General features: G+C 46.5%; 1 protein-coding gene across 1 annotated transcript; it reads right to left on the bottom strand.

Annotated features, from left to right (window-relative positions):
* Positions 1 to 4,232: 4,232 nt before the first annotated feature.
* Positions 4,233 to 9,687, bottom strand: LOC310670964 (E3 ubiquitin-protein ligase TRIM7-like). The gene is made up of 5 exons (XM_083426858.1): positions 8,895 to 9,687; positions 6,578 to 6,673; positions 5,289 to 5,389; positions 4,883 to 4,968; positions 4,233 to 4,574 (listed from the first exon to the last, which is right to left on the bottom strand). The coding sequence occupies exons 1-4, from the start codon at positions 9,087 to 9,089 to the stop codon at positions 4,917 to 4,919; spliced, it is 444 nt and encodes a 147-aa protein (XP_083282984.1). The 5' UTR covers positions 9,090 to 9,687; the 3' UTR covers positions 4,233 to 4,574; positions 4,883 to 4,916.
* Positions 9,688 to 19,439: the final 9,752 nt, after the last annotated feature.

Here is a 19,439-nt window from a genome sequence, read left to right as displayed (position 1 = left end):
TCTCTTCCTTTTAGCAAATGGGCGTGTTTCGTTTAGGAACTTCAGATGAGATCACTCAGGATCCCTGCTGCCTTGAAGTTGGCTGTAGCTCCGAGCCGCTTTGATATGGTGAAAATATATTTTTTTTATTTATTTTAAATGGAGTGCTCATCCTTGGTGGCTGCTCGTTTGAGGAACCATTTCCCCGTGGGAGCTGGTGGAGTTTGTTGTAGTTTTGTTGACTATCAGCACGTCACCCTCAGACTACTTTGCAAGCTGATGAATGAATTCCGTCCACACCCCTCCCCCGCCCCCCTCCATTCACACTCCTCTTTCGGGTTAGTAGCCAAGACATACAGAGGAGAAACAGCCCAACCCTCCATCCTGGTGCCAATTTTTAGTGAGTCGTTTTGACAAAATCGCCAGCTTCTGATAATATGCAATAACCTCTCGAACCAACTCTGCAACCTTTGCAAACAGCTCAGTTAAATGCTAACCAGATATTTGCCAATGACACCGCAGGGCACCTATTAACAGCAGGTGCTTTCACTTAGCCCCATTTTCTCAATGAATGCAGCCCTTTGTCAGTGAAATATCACATTGTTATAAGAATTTTAAGTTCTCAAATACATAAATGCACACATATCTCAATATATGAACCATGTGTCTGAAATAGTGTTGTTGTCATGTCCGACTCTTCATGACCCCATGGACCAGAGCACGCCAGGCCCTCCTGTCTTTCACTGCCTCCCGCAATTTGGTCAAACTCATGCTGGTAGCTTCGAGAACACTGTCCCACCATCTCGTCCTCTGTCGTCCCCTTCTCCTTGTGCCCTCCATCTTTCCCAACATCAGGGTCTCTTCCAGGGAGTCTTCTCTTCTCATGAGGTGGCCAAAGTATTGGAGCCTCAGCTTCACGATCTGTCCTTCCAGTGAGCACTCAGGGCTGATTTCCTTCAGAATGGAGAGGTTTGATCTTCTTGCAGTCCATGGGACTCTCAAGCGTCTCTTCCAGCACCATAATTCAAAAGCATATTTCGTCTGAAATAGTATGGGAGAGCAATCCTGAAGCCATTTCGACTCTCCCAATGACCCCAAATATTCCTCTGCGGTAAGGGAGGAAAATGGGGAAAGTCCATTCTTAAGGGCATATTTGTGTATGAATAGGGTGAGCCTGTGACCTGGATTCAGGAACTAAAGTATTTACCATCACTAAAGAATGGCCAAGCTGCCCATGCAATCAGTGACCTTTAACAGGTATCCTGACAGAGGGATTTCTGCTGAAGACTGCCTCCTTCTGTGATGTATGTCTGATATTTTGGGGGGTTGGTCTTGTGCTACAGATGGGCAGTTTCAAAAGTCTATATAGGGGCTTGTACACCATTGTTCAGGGTTCTCCTCCCTCCTGCATAGGGTGAGTGGGGACCCTGTTGCAACAGTTCCTTTAATAAAGATCAGGCTTATTAGTTGCTTTGCTACTCAATATACTCTGGTCGGCCTGGTTTCTCCTATTGATAGGGAACATACGGAGTGAGCTCCTGTTGCTTTGTCTCAGCTCTTGCCTACCTAGCAGTTCAAAAGCACGCCAGTGTAAGTAGATAAATAGATACTGCTGTGGCGTGAAGGTAAACAGCTTTTCCTTGCAATCTGACTTCTGTCACGTTGTCCCATTGCACCAGAAGCGGTTTAGTCATGACGCAGGAAGCTGTCTGTGGACAAACGCCGGCTCCCTTGGCCTGAAAGCGAGATGAGCGCCGCAACCCCATAGTCGCCTTTGACTGGACTTAACTGTCCAGGGGTCCTTTTTACCTTTACTTAAGGACGCTATACGGGCTCTTGGATACCCCATAAGGGAAAGGGAGCAGTTTTCCTTATAACAACTTTATTCAGAGAGAACATGAATCAAACAAGTGACTCCTTTGGGAAAGCTGCCTGGGGACAAGAGGCGGGCTTCCTCTCCTGAGTGACCCAACAGCAAGCCAATCAGTGCTGTGTAGAAAGCTGGTCTGAGAAGGGAGAGTTGCACCAGGACTGACACAAGGGCCGGCCCATCTCTATCCTGCACTTAGGGCTTCTCCCTGGAGAGAAAGAAGGGCTGGAGGGTCTTCTCCTGAGAAGGTGGATGCTGGGAATGCATGGAGAAGGGCTGCTGGATCTGCATCATGAAAGGACAGATGAGAGTTCAGGGTCCCTCGGATCCTCAAGCAGGGACAGAGCAGAGGCATCAGGTGGGAAGGAGGGGCCATACTCACCTTCCCATTTCCCCACCTCCCAAATCCCATCCTCAGCACAAGGAGCCAACTTGCCCTTCCTTCTCACAGACTTCCTGCACCCCCTACAGCCCAATGCCCCTCACTCCCTGCAATGACCTCCCAGAAATGTCTGCCCGCTGTGATCCCCTCTTGCCCCAGCACATGGGGCCTTGTGTATTGAATCTCTCAGGATTTTTGGGGATATCTGGATCCGCATCCCCATCTATCACACTCTCCTGATCCTCAGACAGGATGAGGCAGGATCCAAAGTTGGCTGGATCCAAAGTTGTGTTTTCTGGGGGGCAGATGAGGAAAGAGGACAGAAACAGCAGGAGCTCAGGGATGAACTTTTCTTTAGACCCATGACAGAAATTTCACTCCCGCTCAATGCCCTGCGTTCGGGATGCTCCACAAGTTCTCAGTAATAAATCTTGAAACCACCTGTTCTTTCAAGTGTTCAGAGCACTTCCAGCACATTATCTGCACAGAATCCGTACACGGACCCTGTATGTTAAGACACTGCCACAGGTTAGATGGCTTTAAAAACCATCCAAGTCATAGAGGATACAGCTTTAAAATGATATTTATTCCAATTATAACAAATACAGCAAAATTTGAAAAAGACAAAATACAGTAAAAAAGAAAAAAGAAAAAAACAAGAATAGATTTTTTTTTAAAAGTACATAAAAACCACCCCTCCACCCCACCAACAAGAGAAAAAACAAAACATTTTAAAAAAGAAACTCTTCCATTTTTCACAATCCCATCCTTCAATAACTTGTTTCCTTTAAATGGCTATGATTCATGATGGCTATAAACCACCTCCAGGATCAAAGGAACCATTCCTCCCAATTCCAGTCTCTGCAGAGCAGAAGAAGGAGAGAGCGCTCTTACTTACTGGCTTATTTATTTCATAAAAAATTATACACCACTTGTTTTGTAAAACAAAAACAAAAAAACCAACAACACCAAAGTAGTTTACAGAAAGATAAAATCAGGAGGTGGGGGGGGGGGGATAAAATATACCAGAAGTTAAACTACTAAAACATATTTTCTAAGCATCTGGGTGGGCTTGACGAAACCAGAATGTTTTTAGCAGGCACCAAAAAGAACACAGTGAAGGCACCTATCAAGAGGCAGGGAGTCCCAAAGTGTAGATGCTGCCGCACCAAATGATCAGGTTCTTACAAATTCAGAACTGGTTATCTTGTTTGTGGGTTCCCCGTTGTTAAGTTGTGGGCGAACATATCAGACGACACAGTGATTTCTCCAGAGCAGCTCTTTATTGTAAGCTGGACAGACTGAACAGCAAACAGCTCAGCCGGCCTCCATTTATAGGAGCCGGCTGTCAACATTGTAACAACAACAACCCAGGGTTTCCCGCCTAAAATAACTGACGTGGACCTGAGTGAAAACTATCTACAGTAACCCCCTGCTGGCCCAGGGTGAGAACATCAGTACATAACACCCATAGATTTCCAGCTTCCAGGTTCTGCTTTGGTTTTTAACCAGAATGTTAAGGTCAGCCAACCAGAGACAGGCGCGCAACAGTGGGTTCACCAGGCAGACAGCATATGCCCAACCCAGAAATTTGTGATCAGGACCAGAATCAAGCCCGGGTGTCTATGGACACAAAAATTCAGTCCTGATTCCCCTTCCGGTTTCCTCCCAGCGAAAGATCCCTGCATTGCACGGGGTTGGGCTAGATTGCTCTTGTGGTCCCTTCCAACTCTATGATCCTATGAATGTACAGTGGTACCTTGGGCTAAGAACTTAATTTGTTCCGGAGGTCCGTTCTTAACCTGAAACTGTTCTTAACCTGAAGCACCACTTTAGCTAATGGGGCCTCCGCTGCTGTCATGCGATTTCTGTTCTCATTCTGAGGTAAAGTTCTTAACCTGAGGTATTATTTCTGGGTTAGTGGAGTCTGTAACCTGAAGCGTCTGTGACCTGAAGTGTCTGTAACCTGAGGTACCACTGTGAATTCTTTTTGGGGTGGGACAGGGAGTTGTTTATTGGCAGCTGCCTGAAAGGAGACGCTTTCTAGGCAGCAGCTCCTCGCATCTATGGTTTCCTTCAGACGGCTCAGGACATGCCACACAGTCTCTATGATGATTACTGTCCTTGGTTGGCTGGCTGATCTTTTCTTAACCTGAAAGGTAATAGTGAGACTCCACTTGATGTTTCTAGGTCCTTCCCACAGCTTCAGATGTTCCCAGCTCTGCAATGGCTTCTGCTCCTCCTCCTCCTCCTCCTCCTCCTCCTCAATCCTCTTCTTCAATTTCTCCCCACAGAAGAAGAGCTGCAAGGTTGCTTTTTGAGAGGTGCAGAGGTGTTGGAGATCTGCAATGCAGGCAGAAGGCAGAGCAGAATTGATTTTTGCTTCATTCTGCTGCAAAGGACAATAGTGATCATTATCTGTGAAATGGATCTAAGCAAGCACGTCTCTCTCATCTATCACTTGAAACTAAATGCCAGCATTTTTCCTTGTACTTTCCTCACCCGGGGAAGGAACTATCCCTGGGCGACTATGGGAGGGAAGGCAGAAAATAAATAGAATGAATAAAATTATGTGGTATGGCAGAGAATGGTATCTCCTCCCTCTGCGCCCAGAAACTGAGGCTTGACACAGAGGGAGGAAGGGGACGTACCTGAAAGGCCCAGAGCAGTCCTCGTCCCAAGAGCTTAAGATGACTGACAGTTCAAGGAAGGCTGTCTTCTCTTCCATTTCCATTTGCTAGATGGTGGAAGGAGAAAAGGGAGTCAGGGTGGAGAATATATTCAGGTTCTGCAACATCAAGGGACCATGTCATTCCTGAGCATTGCCTGGGAAAGGCACTTTTAAATTCCCTACAAATTCTCAACATTAATCAGGAAAAGAACTTTCTAGAAGCTTATGGGTGCCCACCTTGGAATAGTCAGTCATTTCCTGCAGGAGAAAGGGGCCACCCCAAATAGAAGTAAGGTGGCCTTGTGTGCTTAAAAAATATCCAATCATTTTGGATTTATTATTTTTAGACTTGTACTTTTTCACTTCCCAACATCAGCAACACTTACAAGAAGCCCTTGAATCTTCTTTTCCGTGTCTGTTTTTCCCCACTTCCAAATGCTGCCTGTCTCATTGCCTCCAGGTTCTCCGCAAGAGCGTCAATTTGATCCTGAAGAGAAAACATAAACCACTTCGTTTTGTTTTTGGTTCCTTTATTGTCTATTCCTGAAGTGAAGTCCGAGGGGGAAAGTTGAATGGCATGCTTGCTCCTTGCCCTCACATTCCTGTGCTTTTTACAGAGATCTCCTGCAACCTTCCATATCCTCTTGCAGCATTTGAATGGGTTGGATTCAAGAGATTACAGGGTGCAAGTGAAGTAGGGGGTTTAACACACCTTGATAGGAAGGAAGGGAGACCTCCCCAATGCTTTGGGAAGAGAATACACTCAAGAATGAGGGAACATAAAAAGTGTCCTTCTAATCTGGATCAGGCCAGCATCTCTTTTTCACATTGTCCAACCAGATACCTCTCTTAGACCTGAGTGGCGCTGTGGTCTAAACCACAGAGCCTAGGGCTTGCCAATCGGAAGGTCGGCGGTTCGAATCCCCGCGACAGGGTGAGCTCCCGTTGCTCGGTCCCAGCTCCTGCCAACTTAGCAGTTTGAAAGCATGGCAAAGTGTAAGTAGATAAATAGGTACTGCTCCGACGGAAAGGTAAACGACGTTTCTGTGCGCTGCTCTGGTTCACCAGAAGTCATATGGCCAGCATGACTAAACCGCTTCTGGCGCAGTGAGACACCGTGACAGAAACCAGAGCGCACGGAAATACCGTTTACCTTCCCGCCGCAGCGGTATCTATTTATCTACTTGCACTGGTGTGCTTTCGAACTGCTAAGTTGGCAGGAGCTGGGACAGAGCAATGGGAGTAGGAATTTGAACCACCAATCTTTTGCTCAGAAAGCCCAAGAGGCTCAGTGGTTTAAACCACAGTGCCACCTGCATTATGTGTGTTGAAACATCTAATATTCAGTTTTACTGAATGCCCTCAGGTTCTTGTATAAGAGATAAATAATTCTGTCCATCTGCTTTCTTCACACTGTGCATAATTTTATGTCCCTCTTGTCTTAACTTTTGTTTTTCTAAACTCAAAAGCCTCAGATGTTGTGACTTTTCCCCATGGGGAAGTTTGAGATGTCGCAAGGCCGTAGGACAGAAAGAATTGTTTTCCTTTGAGCTTAGCAAGCAATTGGAAATGTCAAAGCAGGTAGCATCACGCAGAGCTATGGAGTACATAAGGAGTGGAGTGCAGGATGAGGCCAGTGATCTGTTCTCACAGTGGCCAGCCAGACAGCACTTACAAGCTCGTCTTGGCTTTGCTTTAAGATGGCTGCTCCGTAAGCCAGAACCTTCTCTCTCTCTTGACACAAATTCTCCTCGCGACTGCAGAGTTGATCCTGGAAAGAAACATGATTTGTACTTTGGTTCTTTCTCTCTTTTTTGATTTATTGAATATAAAGAAACATGGTGTAGCAACAGAGGCCAGCTTACTTCCCGAAAGGATACTTTCCCCCTTTCTAATTCCACAGAACGACTTCTAATATAGCTATAAGAAATGCTCTGGTTATGGGTGACAAATACAGTGGTACCTCTGGATGCGAACAGGATCCGTTCTGGAGCCCCGTTCGCATCCTGAAGCGAATGCAACCTGCGTCTGTGTGTCTGCGCGTGCGCGGGTTGCGATTCACAGCTTCTGCGCATGCGTGTGACGTCATTTTGACGTCTGCACATGCGTGAGCAGCAAAAACCGGAAGTAATGCGTAACCTGAAAATGCTCAACCTGAAGCATATTTAACTTGAGGTGTGACTGTAGTCCCAAACTTAGGGCAGGTGTGAGGAGAACCTTTATCCCTCCAGCTTCTTTGGTCATGGCCAGGGTTGCTTGGCCTTGGCTGTAATTGTAATTCAGCAACTGGGGGTGGGGGGGAGAGACTTCCTGTTCTCATTCCATACCCTCCAACACTTCTCTGAGGAAAATAGGGGCGTCCTATTCCATCATACATTGCAAACATGCGCTGGATTATGGAGAAAGCTAGAGAGTTCCAGAAAGACGTCTACTTCTGCTTCATTGACTATGCAAAAGCCTTTGACTGTGTCGACCACAGCAAACTATGGCAAGTTCTTAAAGAAATGGGAGTGCCTGATCACCTCATCTGTCTGCTGAGAAATCTCTATGTGGGACAAGAAGCTACAGTTAGAACTGGATATGGAACAACTGATTGGTTCAAAATTGGGAAAGGAGTACGGCAAGGCTGTATATTGTCTCCCTGCTTAAATAAGCATATAAATAAACTGCATATAAATAACTTATATGCAGAATTCATCATGCGAAAGGCTGGGCTGGATGAATCCGAAGCCGGAATTAAGATTGCCGGAAGAAATATCAACAACCTCAGATATGCAGATGACACAACCTTGATGGCAGAAAGTGAGGAGGAATTAAAGAACCTTTTATTGAGGGTGAAAGAGGAGAGCGCAAAATATGGTCTGAAGCTCAACATCAAAAAAAACGAAGATCATGGCCACTGGTCCCATCACCTCCTGGCAAATAAAAGGGGAAGAAATGGAGGCAGTAAGAGATTTTACTTTCTTGGGCTCCATGATCACTGCAGTTGGTGACAGCAGTCACGAAATTAAAAGACGCCTGCTTCTTGGGAGAAAAGCAATGACAAACCTAGACAGCATCTTAAAAAGTAGAGACATCACCTTGCCAACAAAGGTCCGTATAATACAAGCTATGGTTTTCCCAGTAGTGACGTATGGAAGTGAGAGCTGGACCATAAAGAAGGCTGATCGCCGAAGAATTGATGCTTTTGAATTATGGTGCTGGAGGAGACTCTTGAGAGTCCCATGGACTGCAAGAAGATCAAATCTATCCATTCTGAAGGAAATCAGCCCTGAGTGCTCACTGGAAGGTCAGATCGTGAAGCTGCGGCTCCAATACTTTGGCCACCTCATGAGAAGAGAAGACTCCCTGGAAAAGACCCTGATGTTGGGAAAGATGGAGGGCACAAGGAGAAGGGGACGACAGAGCACGAGATGGTTGGACAGTGTTCTCGAAGCTACCAGCATGAGTCTGACCAAACTGTGGGAGGCAGTGGAAGACAGGAGTGCCTGGTGTGCTCTGGTCCATGGGGTCACGAAGAGTCGGACACGACTAAACGACTAAACAACAACAAATTCCATCATAATAATAGTAATAAATTTATTATTTACATGCCACCCATTAAAAACATCCCTATACAGGGTTCTCTTCAGATGTCTTCTAAAGGTTGTACAGTTTCTTATCTCCTTGGCTCAGGGGTTGCTTACCCTCCAACGTTTCTCTGTTGAAAGTAGGGACATCCTACCATACCCTCCAACATTTCTCCGGTTAAAATAGGGACGTCCTAAGGAAAGGTGGGACAAACCGGGACAGCTTCTGTAAATCTGGGACTGTTCCTGGAAAATAGGGACACTTGGAGTGTCTGTCATTCCACTTAATGAAATACTCCACCCCCTTATCACAAAGCTCACCGGAGCATTCCTTTCATGGAGACACACTGCAACATTTTGTTGCAGGAGTCGCTTGCCCATAACTAGTAGAGTATTACTAGAATAGAAAACGTGATTTCCTACCGTGTATATTTCAGGCGCTTCATCCAGAGGAACAACCTTGTGTTTTTTGTGTTCCTTGGCTTTGTCACAAATCACACAGATGGCGGTTTTGTGGTTTTTACAGAAGAGTTTCTGGGGTTCCTGGTGTTTTTCGCAGAAGCTCCACGTTCCCCTCTGACGTCTCGAGAGATCCTCAGCAAGACCCGCAGCAGCCATGGCTGCTTCCGGCCCAAGAGTTACTTTTTTCTCTGCTGTCTTTTGTTAAAAACTTATTTCACAAACTGGGTGTTCCCTTTCCTGGAAACCAGGTGACCGGGGATTTCTGCTTTGTGTTGCACCTCAGGTGTGTGTCAAAGTCCACAGCCAAAGTGAAAGTTTAAACAATTATTAAAAAAAAGGGGGTGGGGGGGAGAATGTGCAAAGCAAACTCATAGTTTGCAAGGACATTCTGCAACCTTTCATTCAGTACCAGGAAGAAACCTTTGATTTAGTGCCAGGAAAGAACCAGGAGAATACAGGAGATAAGACGCCTCATTAACTCTAAATTATTTGGGGCATTCCTCACAGGTGCCCCAGGTGATATTTCAGGCTCAGTTAGCTGTAATATCAAAGATGACATTTGGGGGTGCTATTTCTCTAAAATGCATGTGGAATTTAGGGAGTGGAAAACCAATTTCCTCTGGATTTTAATGATCTTCCAGAGTGGGATGCAGTAAAAACCAGGACACCACAAAAGTTGTTGAGCTGCTTCTTTTTTTAAGGAAACCCCCCAAATTGTTGAGCTTTTTAAAGGCAATTCCCAAAGTTGTTCAGCTTCTATTCCCTTTTTATTCTGACATATGATAGCACTATAGTAATAATAATAGGTAAAGGTACCCCTGCCCGTACGGGCCAGTCTTGACAGACTCTAGGGTTGTGCGCTCATCTCACTCTAGAGGCCGGGGGCCAGCGCTGTCCGGAGACACTTCCGGGTCACGTGGCCAGCGTGACATCACTGCTCTGGCGAGCCAGAGCCGCACACGGAAACGCTGTTTACCTTCCCGCTAGTAAGCGGTCCCTATTTATCTACTTGCACTTTGATGTGCTTTCGAACTGCTAGGTTGGCAGGCGCTGGGACCAAACAACGGGAGCGCACCCCGCCGCGGGGATTCGAACCGCCGACCTTTCGATCGGCAAGCCCTAGACGCTGAGGCTTTAACCCACAGCGCCACCCGCATCCCATAGTAATAATAATAAATAATAATAATAATAATAATAATAATAATAATAATAATTTTATTTATACTCTGCCCTCCCCACCCAGGACCGGGCTCAGGGGACCTAACATCAATAAAATTACAATAAAATGTAATAGGAAAAAAAAAAAAAAAAGCAGTAACCCAGTCTGAAAGAAAGACTTGATCAGGCCTCAGGCTCAGATCATGATAATGTCTGAAATATGGGAGGGGTAGCTGAAAAATACTCAGTCGAGTGTGAATTTCATGTTCTTTTTTTCAGCTTGTAGTAGCAATGATGAAACTTTCCCCAAAACGTCTAGCTATATATACATTTTTTACACAATGGGCCCCGCATGATTGGCTAATTCCAGGCTGCTCCTGTAGGCTAATCAGGTTGCAGATTCACTTCCTCCAGAAGCCTGATTGGCTGCTCCTGCAGGCCAATCAGGTTGCTGATTCACTTCATCCAGGAGCCTGATTGGCTGCTCCTGTAGGCCAATCAAGTCGTTGATTCATTTCCACCTGGAGCTAGATTGGGTGGCTCCTGCGGACCAATCAGACTGCTGCATTCTAGATCCTATTGTTCTAGGATTCAGCTCAGTACATAACAGTAGCTAATCCTCAGAAGATATAATATGGAGGAGGAGAAATTGGGAACCCAGAATCTGTCTTGACTCTGAAGAGAGATCTGGCATGCTGGGAAGCAAATCGTTGGATGCTCTGGAGAAGAAAAGTGGGCCTTCAGAAGAGTCCCCCACCCTCTAGACTCTAGATATTCTCAGCCCAAAGTCTCCTGCAGCAGTGCCTCCAGCTCTCCTTCAGTTTCATTGGATCACTCCAGGAGCTAAGATCACGAAAAATCTCCCTATCCATTTTCTCAGCATCTCCACCATGTTATAAAGCCCTCTTCAGAGATGTGCTCTGTGACAGGGGGCGGGCAGGTGTGGAGGACTCCCTCATCCTGAATGGGGTGACTGTGCCCCTGAAGGACCAGGTGTGCGGCCTGGGAGTCATTCTGGACTCACAGCTGTCCATGGAGGCGCAGGTTAATTCTGTGTCCAGGGCGGCTGTTTACCAGCTCCATCTGGTATGCAGGCTGAGACCCTACCTGCCTGCAGACTGTCTCGCCAGAGTGGTGCATGCTCTGGTTATCTCCCACTTCGACTGCTGCAATGTGCTATATGTGGGGCTGCCTTTGAAGGTGACCTGGAAACTGCAATTAATCCAGAATGCGGCAGCTAGACTGGTGTCTGGGAGTGGCCACCAAGACCATATAACACCGGTCCTGATGTGAGGGTTGTGTTTGCTGCCTAGCTAGTTAGGAGATAACATTCCAGGCATCGAGCCACTTCTGTCCGGTAGATTTATGACTGCAAAATCCAAGCCCACGCCGGAGCTCCAAAACAACACCTCTGTGTTGCTCAGTCAGTTGCCGCTTCTAAATTTTTGTGATGTGGCTTTCTAGACCAGCATGCCCAGCGAGACAGGGGACGCCTCTTATCTCCTCTCTTCTGGGAATAGCTAGTTCCTGGAACACACTGGCCACTCCCAATTTCAGTCTCCGATTCAGAGGACTGGCTGGAAAAGTGCTGTTTGGGCTCTCGATAAGTGTTTACATGCCCCCCCCCGTCTCTGTCTGCCTCCCTTTCCCTGACACCTGAGAGATCTCTATTGGCTCCCAGTACGTTTCCCAGCACAGTTCAAAGTGTTGGTGCTGACCTTTAAAGCCCTACACGGCCTCGGTCCTGAGGAACGCCCTCCCTTCAGATGTGAAGGAAATAAGCAGCTATCTTATCTTTAAAAGACATCTGAAAGCAGCCCTATTTAGGGAAGTTTTTAATATTTAATGCTGTATTGTTTTTAACACTCTATTGTGAGCCACCCAGAGTGGCTGGGGAAACTCAGCCAGATGGGTGGGGTATAAATTATTATTATTATTATTATTATTATTATTATTATTATTATTATTATTATTGTGTTAAGGAAAAATCTAGGTGTGAGGCTGCTCAGTCACCAAGCTTGTCGGGCAGAGCCCGCAGGTCCCTGCGGAATAAAGGAAGGAGTCCAGCCAACCGGAGCAAATGGCTGTAGACCAAAGTTTATTGCGCAATAGGTTAAAAGAGCAAATTTTGAACCCCGAGGATGGGGTGACAAAGACTTTTAAAACTTTCCCACCACATCCCAGAATACACTTCGAAGGGGAGGGGTTGACCTTGGCAAACATGTCCAGGCAAGTCCTTGGTACAAGATTAGCATAAGCAGACATGGCAGGGCAAGACTCAGGTATAAGATTAGCATAGACAAATATGTCTTAAGTACCCACCACCCAAAAGTACAATAGAAGTTCCTTTGCATGTCTGGAGCCTGAGGCGAGTCAGGTGATGAGATTTGGCTTCCTTTGGCTAACAATGAGCCCAGCAATTGTCACCTCTGAGAACTTCCTGGAGTCCTTTTGCAAGGGGAAAATAGCTTTGGAATGGGGGGAACTGGGAAATGAGATGATTTTATATTATTTTTAAAGCTAGGTGACTTCCCTGAGCTGTCAAGTTGGAAGGATATATTCAGGCATAATCTTTGTAATATTTAACTTTAAAGATGTGCCCCCGCCCCCCGTAATTTCCGTAACAATAGCAACAGCTCCTGGTTGACCAGAGTCCCAAGGAAGGCAGTTGGAGTGGAGTGGAGAGATGGTGTGAGAGATTCAGGGGGCCTGAGAGTTGTTGTTTCTGTCAGGAGAGTTCATTCTGACATGGGGTAGAGCTGAGGAGAGCCACGAATTCACAGTACATGGTCTCAGGTTCTGAATCACAGAACACTGATAAAGATAGAAAAGACACAGTCCCAAACGGTGTTTTCTCTGAGGAAAAGGGTCCTCAGAGGGAATACTCTGACAGGAAAAGGCAGTTGTGATGCTGAGGCAAAGGAAGATTTGGGGGTCTATAAGGAAACAGTCCACTTAAAATCATAGAATCATAGAATCACAGAGTTGGAAGAGACCACAAGGGTCATCGAGTCCAAGCCCCTGCCAAGCAGGAAACACCATCAGAGCACTCCTGACATATGGTTGTCAAGCCTCTGCTTAAAGACCTCCAAAGAAGGAGACTCTACCACACTCCTTGGCAGCAAATTCCACTGTCGAACAGCTCTTACTGTCAGGAAGTTCTTCCTAATGTTTAGGTGGAATCTTCTTTCTTGTAGTTTGGATCCATTGCTCCGTGTCCGCTTCTCTGGAGCAGCAGAAAACAACCTTTCTCCCTCCTCTATGTGACATCCTTTGATATATTTGAACATGGCTATCATATCACCCCTTAACCTCCTCTTCTCCAGGCTAAACATGCCCAGCTCCCTAAGCCGTTCCTCATAAGGCATCGTTTCCAGGCCTTTGACCATTTTGGTTGCCCTCCTCTGGACACGTTCCAGTTTGTCAGTGTCCTTCTTGAACTGTGGTGCCCAGAACTGGACACAGTACTCCAGGTGAGGTCTGACCAGAGCAGAATACAGTGGCACTATTACTTCCCTTCATCTAGATGCTATACTCCTATTGATGCAGCCCAGAATTGCATTGGCTTTTTTAGCTGCCGCGTCACACTGTTGGCTCATGTCAAGTTTGTGGTCAACCAAGTCTCCTAGATCCTTTTCACATGTACTGCTCTGAAGCCAAGTGTCACCCATCTTGTATTTGTGCCTCTCATTTTTTTTTGCCCAAGTGCAATACTTTACATTTCTCCCTGTTAAAATTCATCTTGTTTGTTTTGGCCCAGTTCTCTAATCTGTCAAAGTCGTTTTGAAGTGTGATCCTGTCCTCTGGGGTGTTAGCCACCCCTCCCAGTTTGGTGTCATCTTCAAATTTGATCAGGATGCCCTTGAGTCCATCATCCAAGTCGTTGATAAAGATGTTGAATAAGACCGGGCCCAAGACAGAACCCTGTGGCACCCCACTAGTCACTCTTCTCCAGGATGAAGAGGAACCATTGATGAGCACCCTTTGAGTTCGGTCAGTCAGCCAGTTACAAATCCACTGAGTGGTAGCATAGTCAAAACCGCATTTTACCAGCTTCTTTACAAGAATATCATGGGGAACCTTGTCAAATGCCTTGCTGAGATCAAGGTAGGCTACATCCACTGCGTTCCCTTCACCTACCAGGCTTGCAATTCTGTCAAAAAACGAGATCAGGTTAGTATGACATGACTTATTTTTCAGAAATCCATGCTGACTATTGGTGATCACAGCATTCCTTTCTAGGTGCTCACAGACTGTTTGCTTAATGATCTGCTCCAGAATCTTCCCTGGTATTGATGTCAGACTGACTGGGCGGTAATTATTTGGGTCTTCTCTTTTCCCTAGGGACAACATTTGCCCTCCTCCAGTCTGCCGGGACTTCGCCGGTTCTCCAGGAATTCGCAAATATGACTGCCAGTGGTTCTGAGATCACATCTGCCAGTTCTTTTAATACTCTTGGATGCAGTTCGTCTGGCCCTGGAGACTTGAATACATCTAAACTAGCCAAGTATTCTTGTACTATCTCCTTAGTTATTCTGGGCTGTGTTTCCTCTGCTGAATCATTTGCTCCAAATTCTTCAGGTCGGGCATTGTTTTCTTTATCGGAGAAGACTGAGGCAAAGAAGGCATTGAGGAGTTCAGCCCTTTCTGTGTCCCCTGTTTGCATTTCACCATCTTCTCCTCTGAGTGACCCCACTGTTTCTTTGTTCTTCCTTTTGCTACGGACATACCCATAAAAGCCTTTTTTGTTGCTTTTAACCTCTCTAGCAAGCCTGAGTTCATTCTGTGCTTTAGCTTTTCTGACTTTGTGTCTACACGTGCTGGCTATTTGTTTGAATTCCTCTTTGGTGGTTTCCCCCCTTTTCCATTTTTTGTACACATCCTTTTTTAATCTTAACTCAGTTAAAAGTTCTTTAGATAGCCACCCTGGCTTCTTTAGGCACCTTCCATGTTTCCGTCTCATTGGTATTGCCTGAAGTTGTGCTTTTACTATCTCCCTCTTAACAAACTCCCAGCCATCATGAACTCCCTTTCCTTTTAGTATTACTGTCCATGGGATCTCACCCAGCACTTTCCTAAGTTTTATGAAGTCGGCTTTCTTAAAGTCAAGAAATTGAGTCCTAGTATGCTTGGCTTCTCCTTTCCGCTGTATAGTAAACTTCAGAAGAGCATGATCACTCGCGCCTAATGATCCTTCCACTTCTACCCCACTAACCAGGTCATCAACATTGGTTAGGACCAGATCTAAAATGGCTGTTCCTCTTGTTGCTTCTCCCACTTTCTGGACAACGAAGTTGTCTGCAAGGCCAGTGAGGAATCTGTTTGACCTTATGCTCTTGGCTGAGTTTGACATCCAACAAATATCCAGGTAATTGAAGTCCCCCATTACTACTATCTCCCTTCCTTTTGCATGCTTGGCCATCTGTTCCAGGAAGGCATCATCTATGTCCTCCGTTTGGCTTGGGGATCTATAGTAAACTCCCACAATGAGGTCTCTGTTATTCTTCTCTCCCTTAATTTTGACCCAAATGGCTTTGAGGTTCTAAATCTTGGATCTCTTCACAGGTATACACATCCCTGACATATAACGCCACTCCTCCTCCTTTCTTGTCTGGTCTGTTTCTCTGAAATCGATTGTATCCCTCCATTTTTACATTCCAATTGTGGGACTTATCCCACCAGGTTTCAGTGATGCCTATTATGTCATATTTAGTTTGCTGTACCAAGAGCTCAAGCTCATCTTGTTTATTTCCCATGCTTTGCGCATTAGTGTACAGACATTGAAGTCCATTAATCATTCCCCCGTGTCTCTTATTTAAGGATTTTTTCCTCCCACCACTAGGTCTGCGTGCTGTTTGCTCCATTTGGTCTATGACATTTGGATGATCATCTTCATCAATTGATAGACTCCTACCTTCAGGAGCACTGTCTCCCTCCCCCACATTAGTCAGTTTAAAGCCCTCCTGATGAGGTTTCTGAGATTTTTTGCAAAAACATTCCTCCCAACCGTTGTGAGGTGCAGCCCATCGCTTGCCAGAAGTCCATCTTCAAGAAACTGCAGTCCGTGATCTAAGAATCCAAACCGTTCCTGTTTACACCATTTGTGAAGCCAGCTGTTCACTTCCACTATTTTTCCCTCTCTCCCTGGGCCACGTCGTTCAACTGGGAGGACAGATGAGATGACAATTTGTGCATTTAATTGCTTCAGTTTCCTGCCCAGAGCCTCGTAGTCTCTTTTGATCTTCTGGAGGCTATTGCTTGCAGTGTCATTGGTTCCCACATGAACCAAGAGGAAGGGGTATTTGTCAGTGGGTTTTATGATTCCTTGCAGTCGTTCAGTTACATCTTGGATCTTAGCCCCGGGGAGACAGCACACTTCCCGAGACATCTTGTCAGGCCCACAGATCACTGCTTCTGTTCCCCTCAGTAGGGAATCCCCTATCACCACTTCACGCCTCCTCTTAGGTTTGGTCGGGGTTCTTCCGTGAGCTGTCCGTTCCAAGGTCGCCTGCACATTCCCTGAGGACTGACTTTGCTGCTCGTCTTCATATACCTGATCGACTGTAATGAGGGAGAGATCCTCAAATGGAGTCTGCTCTTCGTCTTCCATGCTAGGGGAGAGGACCTCAAAGTAATTGTGTATTTCTAAACAATCAGAAGGGACGCGGGTGGCGCTGTGAGTAAAAGCCTCAGCGCCTAGGGCTTGCCGATCGAAAGGTCGGTGGTTCGAATCCCTGCGGCGGGGTGCGCTCCCGTTGTTCGGTCCCAGCGCCTGCCAACCTAGCAGTTCGAAAGCACGCAAAAGTGCAAGTAGATAAATAGGGACCGCTTACTAGTGGGAAGGTAAACGGCGTTTCCGTGTGCGGCTCTGGCTTGCCGGAGCAGCGATGTCATGCTGGCCACGTGACCCGGAAGTGTCTCCGGACAGCGCTGGCCCCCTTGCCTCTTGAGTGAGATGGGCGCACAACCCTAGAGTCTGTCAAGACTGGCCCGTACGGGCAGGGGTACCTTTACCTTTAAACAATCAGAGCAAACCCTGGGCCTCCTACTTCTTTGAGTCACGTTTCTCCATATATCTGGCTCCTGTGTTGGTGAACTAGCCTCCTTCTCAGGGGAGTCCCCTGTCTCCTCCTTGGTGGAGATGGTGTTCTCTGTTGCTTCCAAGAAGAGCTCCAGCTCTCTGATTCTTTGGAGCGTAGCTACACGTTCCTCCAGTTGCTGGACTTTGTCTTCTAAGAGGGCAATCAACATGCAATTGCTGCAGGTAAAGACACTCGAACTCAGGACGCAAGGGAGAAACATGCCAAGAGGAAGGCACGCTTGGCAAACCCTCACCGGGATCAACTCCCACCTGGAAACCTAGGTCCCCATTGTGGAAGGACGTGTAGATCCAGAATTGGCCTCCACAGTCACTTATGGACTCATTGCTAAAACTGTGTTTATGGAAGTCAATCTTACTCGGCTACAAGTGATCGGAAAAGAAGAAAGAAGGGAATTTTAGGGTGGGTGGGTGTCGTACATTCCCATATACAGTATACAATTATTTTCTCTTAGGTGCTTTGTAGTGAACAAGCAGATATCTCTGCAATGAGCAGGAAAGCCAGAAGGCCTAATGCCAAGCAGTTACGGATCCATAAGGGTCTTTATGGGAGAAGGACTGTGAGAGAACTGCTCCCCATGGGACCAGGCAGGTTCCAACTCAAGGAGCTGGTTCGCCTACCTCACATTATCCATTAAAACTTCCAGTCCTGACTCACATTATTCTAGTCAAAATAATAATAATAATAATAATAATAATAATAATAATAATAATAATAATTTTTATTTATTTATTTATACCCTGCCCATCTGGCTTGGTTTCCCCAGCCACTCTGGGCAGCTTACAGCACATACAAAACATAGTAAAACGTCAGACATTAAAAACTTCAGAATGGCTTCGGAATGTTGTGCAGTTGTTTGATCTAGGATCAATTGCAATTGAAAGTAACATGTTGAGGTCAACCGTGAAGTATTTAAATTTGATAAAAAATACATTTTTGTGCTTCAAGCAGCTTAATAGCTGCACGGCCCAAGCCTCCGACAACAGGCTCTTATGGTTCAGTTGCAACGGGGTGAGGGAAATTCAGCAACCCTTTCAGGGACACGGCTTTCTCCCCAATGGGCCCAATCTCGGCCACATTACCAAATGTCTGTCCTCCCAGACAGGCAGCCCCAAATTGCTCTCTGTTATGTACTGAGTTGAATAGGATCCAAAAAGCAGCAGTCTGATTGGTCCTAGAACAAAAGGATCCAAAATGCAGCAGTCTGATTAGTCCCAGAACAATAGGATTCAGAATGCAGCAGTCTGATTGGTCTGCAGGAGCCACCCAATCCAGCTCCAGATGGAAGTGAATCCACAACCTGATTGGCCTACAGGAGAATTCCAGAATTAGCCAATCACGTGCAGCCCATTGTGTAAATAATGCATATAAAGCAGATACTTTGAGGGGACTTACATTCCTCCTCACCACTGAGCTGAATAAAGAGCATGAAATCCACTCTCGACTCACTCTCCAAGTCCCAACCACGTCATTTCACATCGGGTGGTGGTAAGGGAGCCAAACCACTTTCATAAACAGCAAAGTGAGGAGCACTGGGCTGTAGGGGTGGCCAGGCAGTCTGTGAGGGCTGAGGAGGAAGGGCAAGTTCGCTCCTCCCTGAGGATGGGATTTGGGAGGTGGGGAAATGGGAAGGTGAATAGGGCGCCTCCTCTTCTGATGCCCCTGTTCTGTCCCTGCTTGAGGAGCCCAAGAGGATACGAGGGACCCTGAACTCTCATCTGTCCTTTCACGATGCAGATCCAGCAGCCCTTCTCCATGCATTCCCAGCATCCACCTTCTCAGGAGAAGACCCTCCAGCCCTGCTCTCTCTCCAGGGAGAAGCCCTATTTGCAGGATAGAGATTGGCCAGCCCTTGTGTCAGTCATGGTGCAACTCTCCCTTCTCAGACCAGCGTTCCACACAGCACTGATTGGCTTGCTGTTGGGTCAGTTGGGAGAGAAAACCCGCCTCTTGTCCCTCCCCCAGGCAGCTTTCTCAATGGAGTCACTCGTTTGGTTCATGTCCTCTCTGAATAAAGTGACATTTCACTGAAAAAGGGATGCATTCATCTCTTGGCAACACGAGAACGGGCCTTTTCTCCAGTGTCTCCCCCGTCTGTGGAATGCTCTCCCCAGCAAAGCTCGCCTGGCGCCTTCATAATATAGTGGTACCTCCACCGGTTACGAATTTAATTTGTTCTGGAGGTCTGTTCTTATCCTGAAACCGTTCTTAACACGAGGCATGCTTTCACTAATGGGGCCTCCCGCTG

This window comes from Podarcis tiliguerta (genome assembly GCF_965153285.1).
Source record: "Podarcis tiliguerta genome assembly, chromosome: 2".
NCBI classification, from domain to species: Eukaryota; Metazoa; Chordata; class Lepidosauria; order Squamata; family Lacertidae; genus Podarcis; species Podarcis tiliguerta.
This window is presented reverse-complemented; position numbering and strand designations above follow the sequence as displayed.

Bases quoted from the DNA above. Each gene is read 5' to 3' on its own strand.
- LOC310670964 (XM_083426858.1), bottom strand. From the start codon at position 9,089: ATGGCTGCTGCGGGTCTTGCTGAGGATCTCTCGAGACGTCAGAGGGGA. The intron at 5,390-6,577 runs GTAAGTGCTGTC...TTTTCTCTTCAG, and splicing joins AGCAAAGCCAAGACGAGCTT to GATCAAATTGACGCTCTTGC. The intron at 4,969-5,288 runs GTAAGTGTTGCT...TCCACCATCTAG, and splicing joins AGAAGATTCAAGGGCTTCTT to CAAATGGAAATGGAAGAGAA.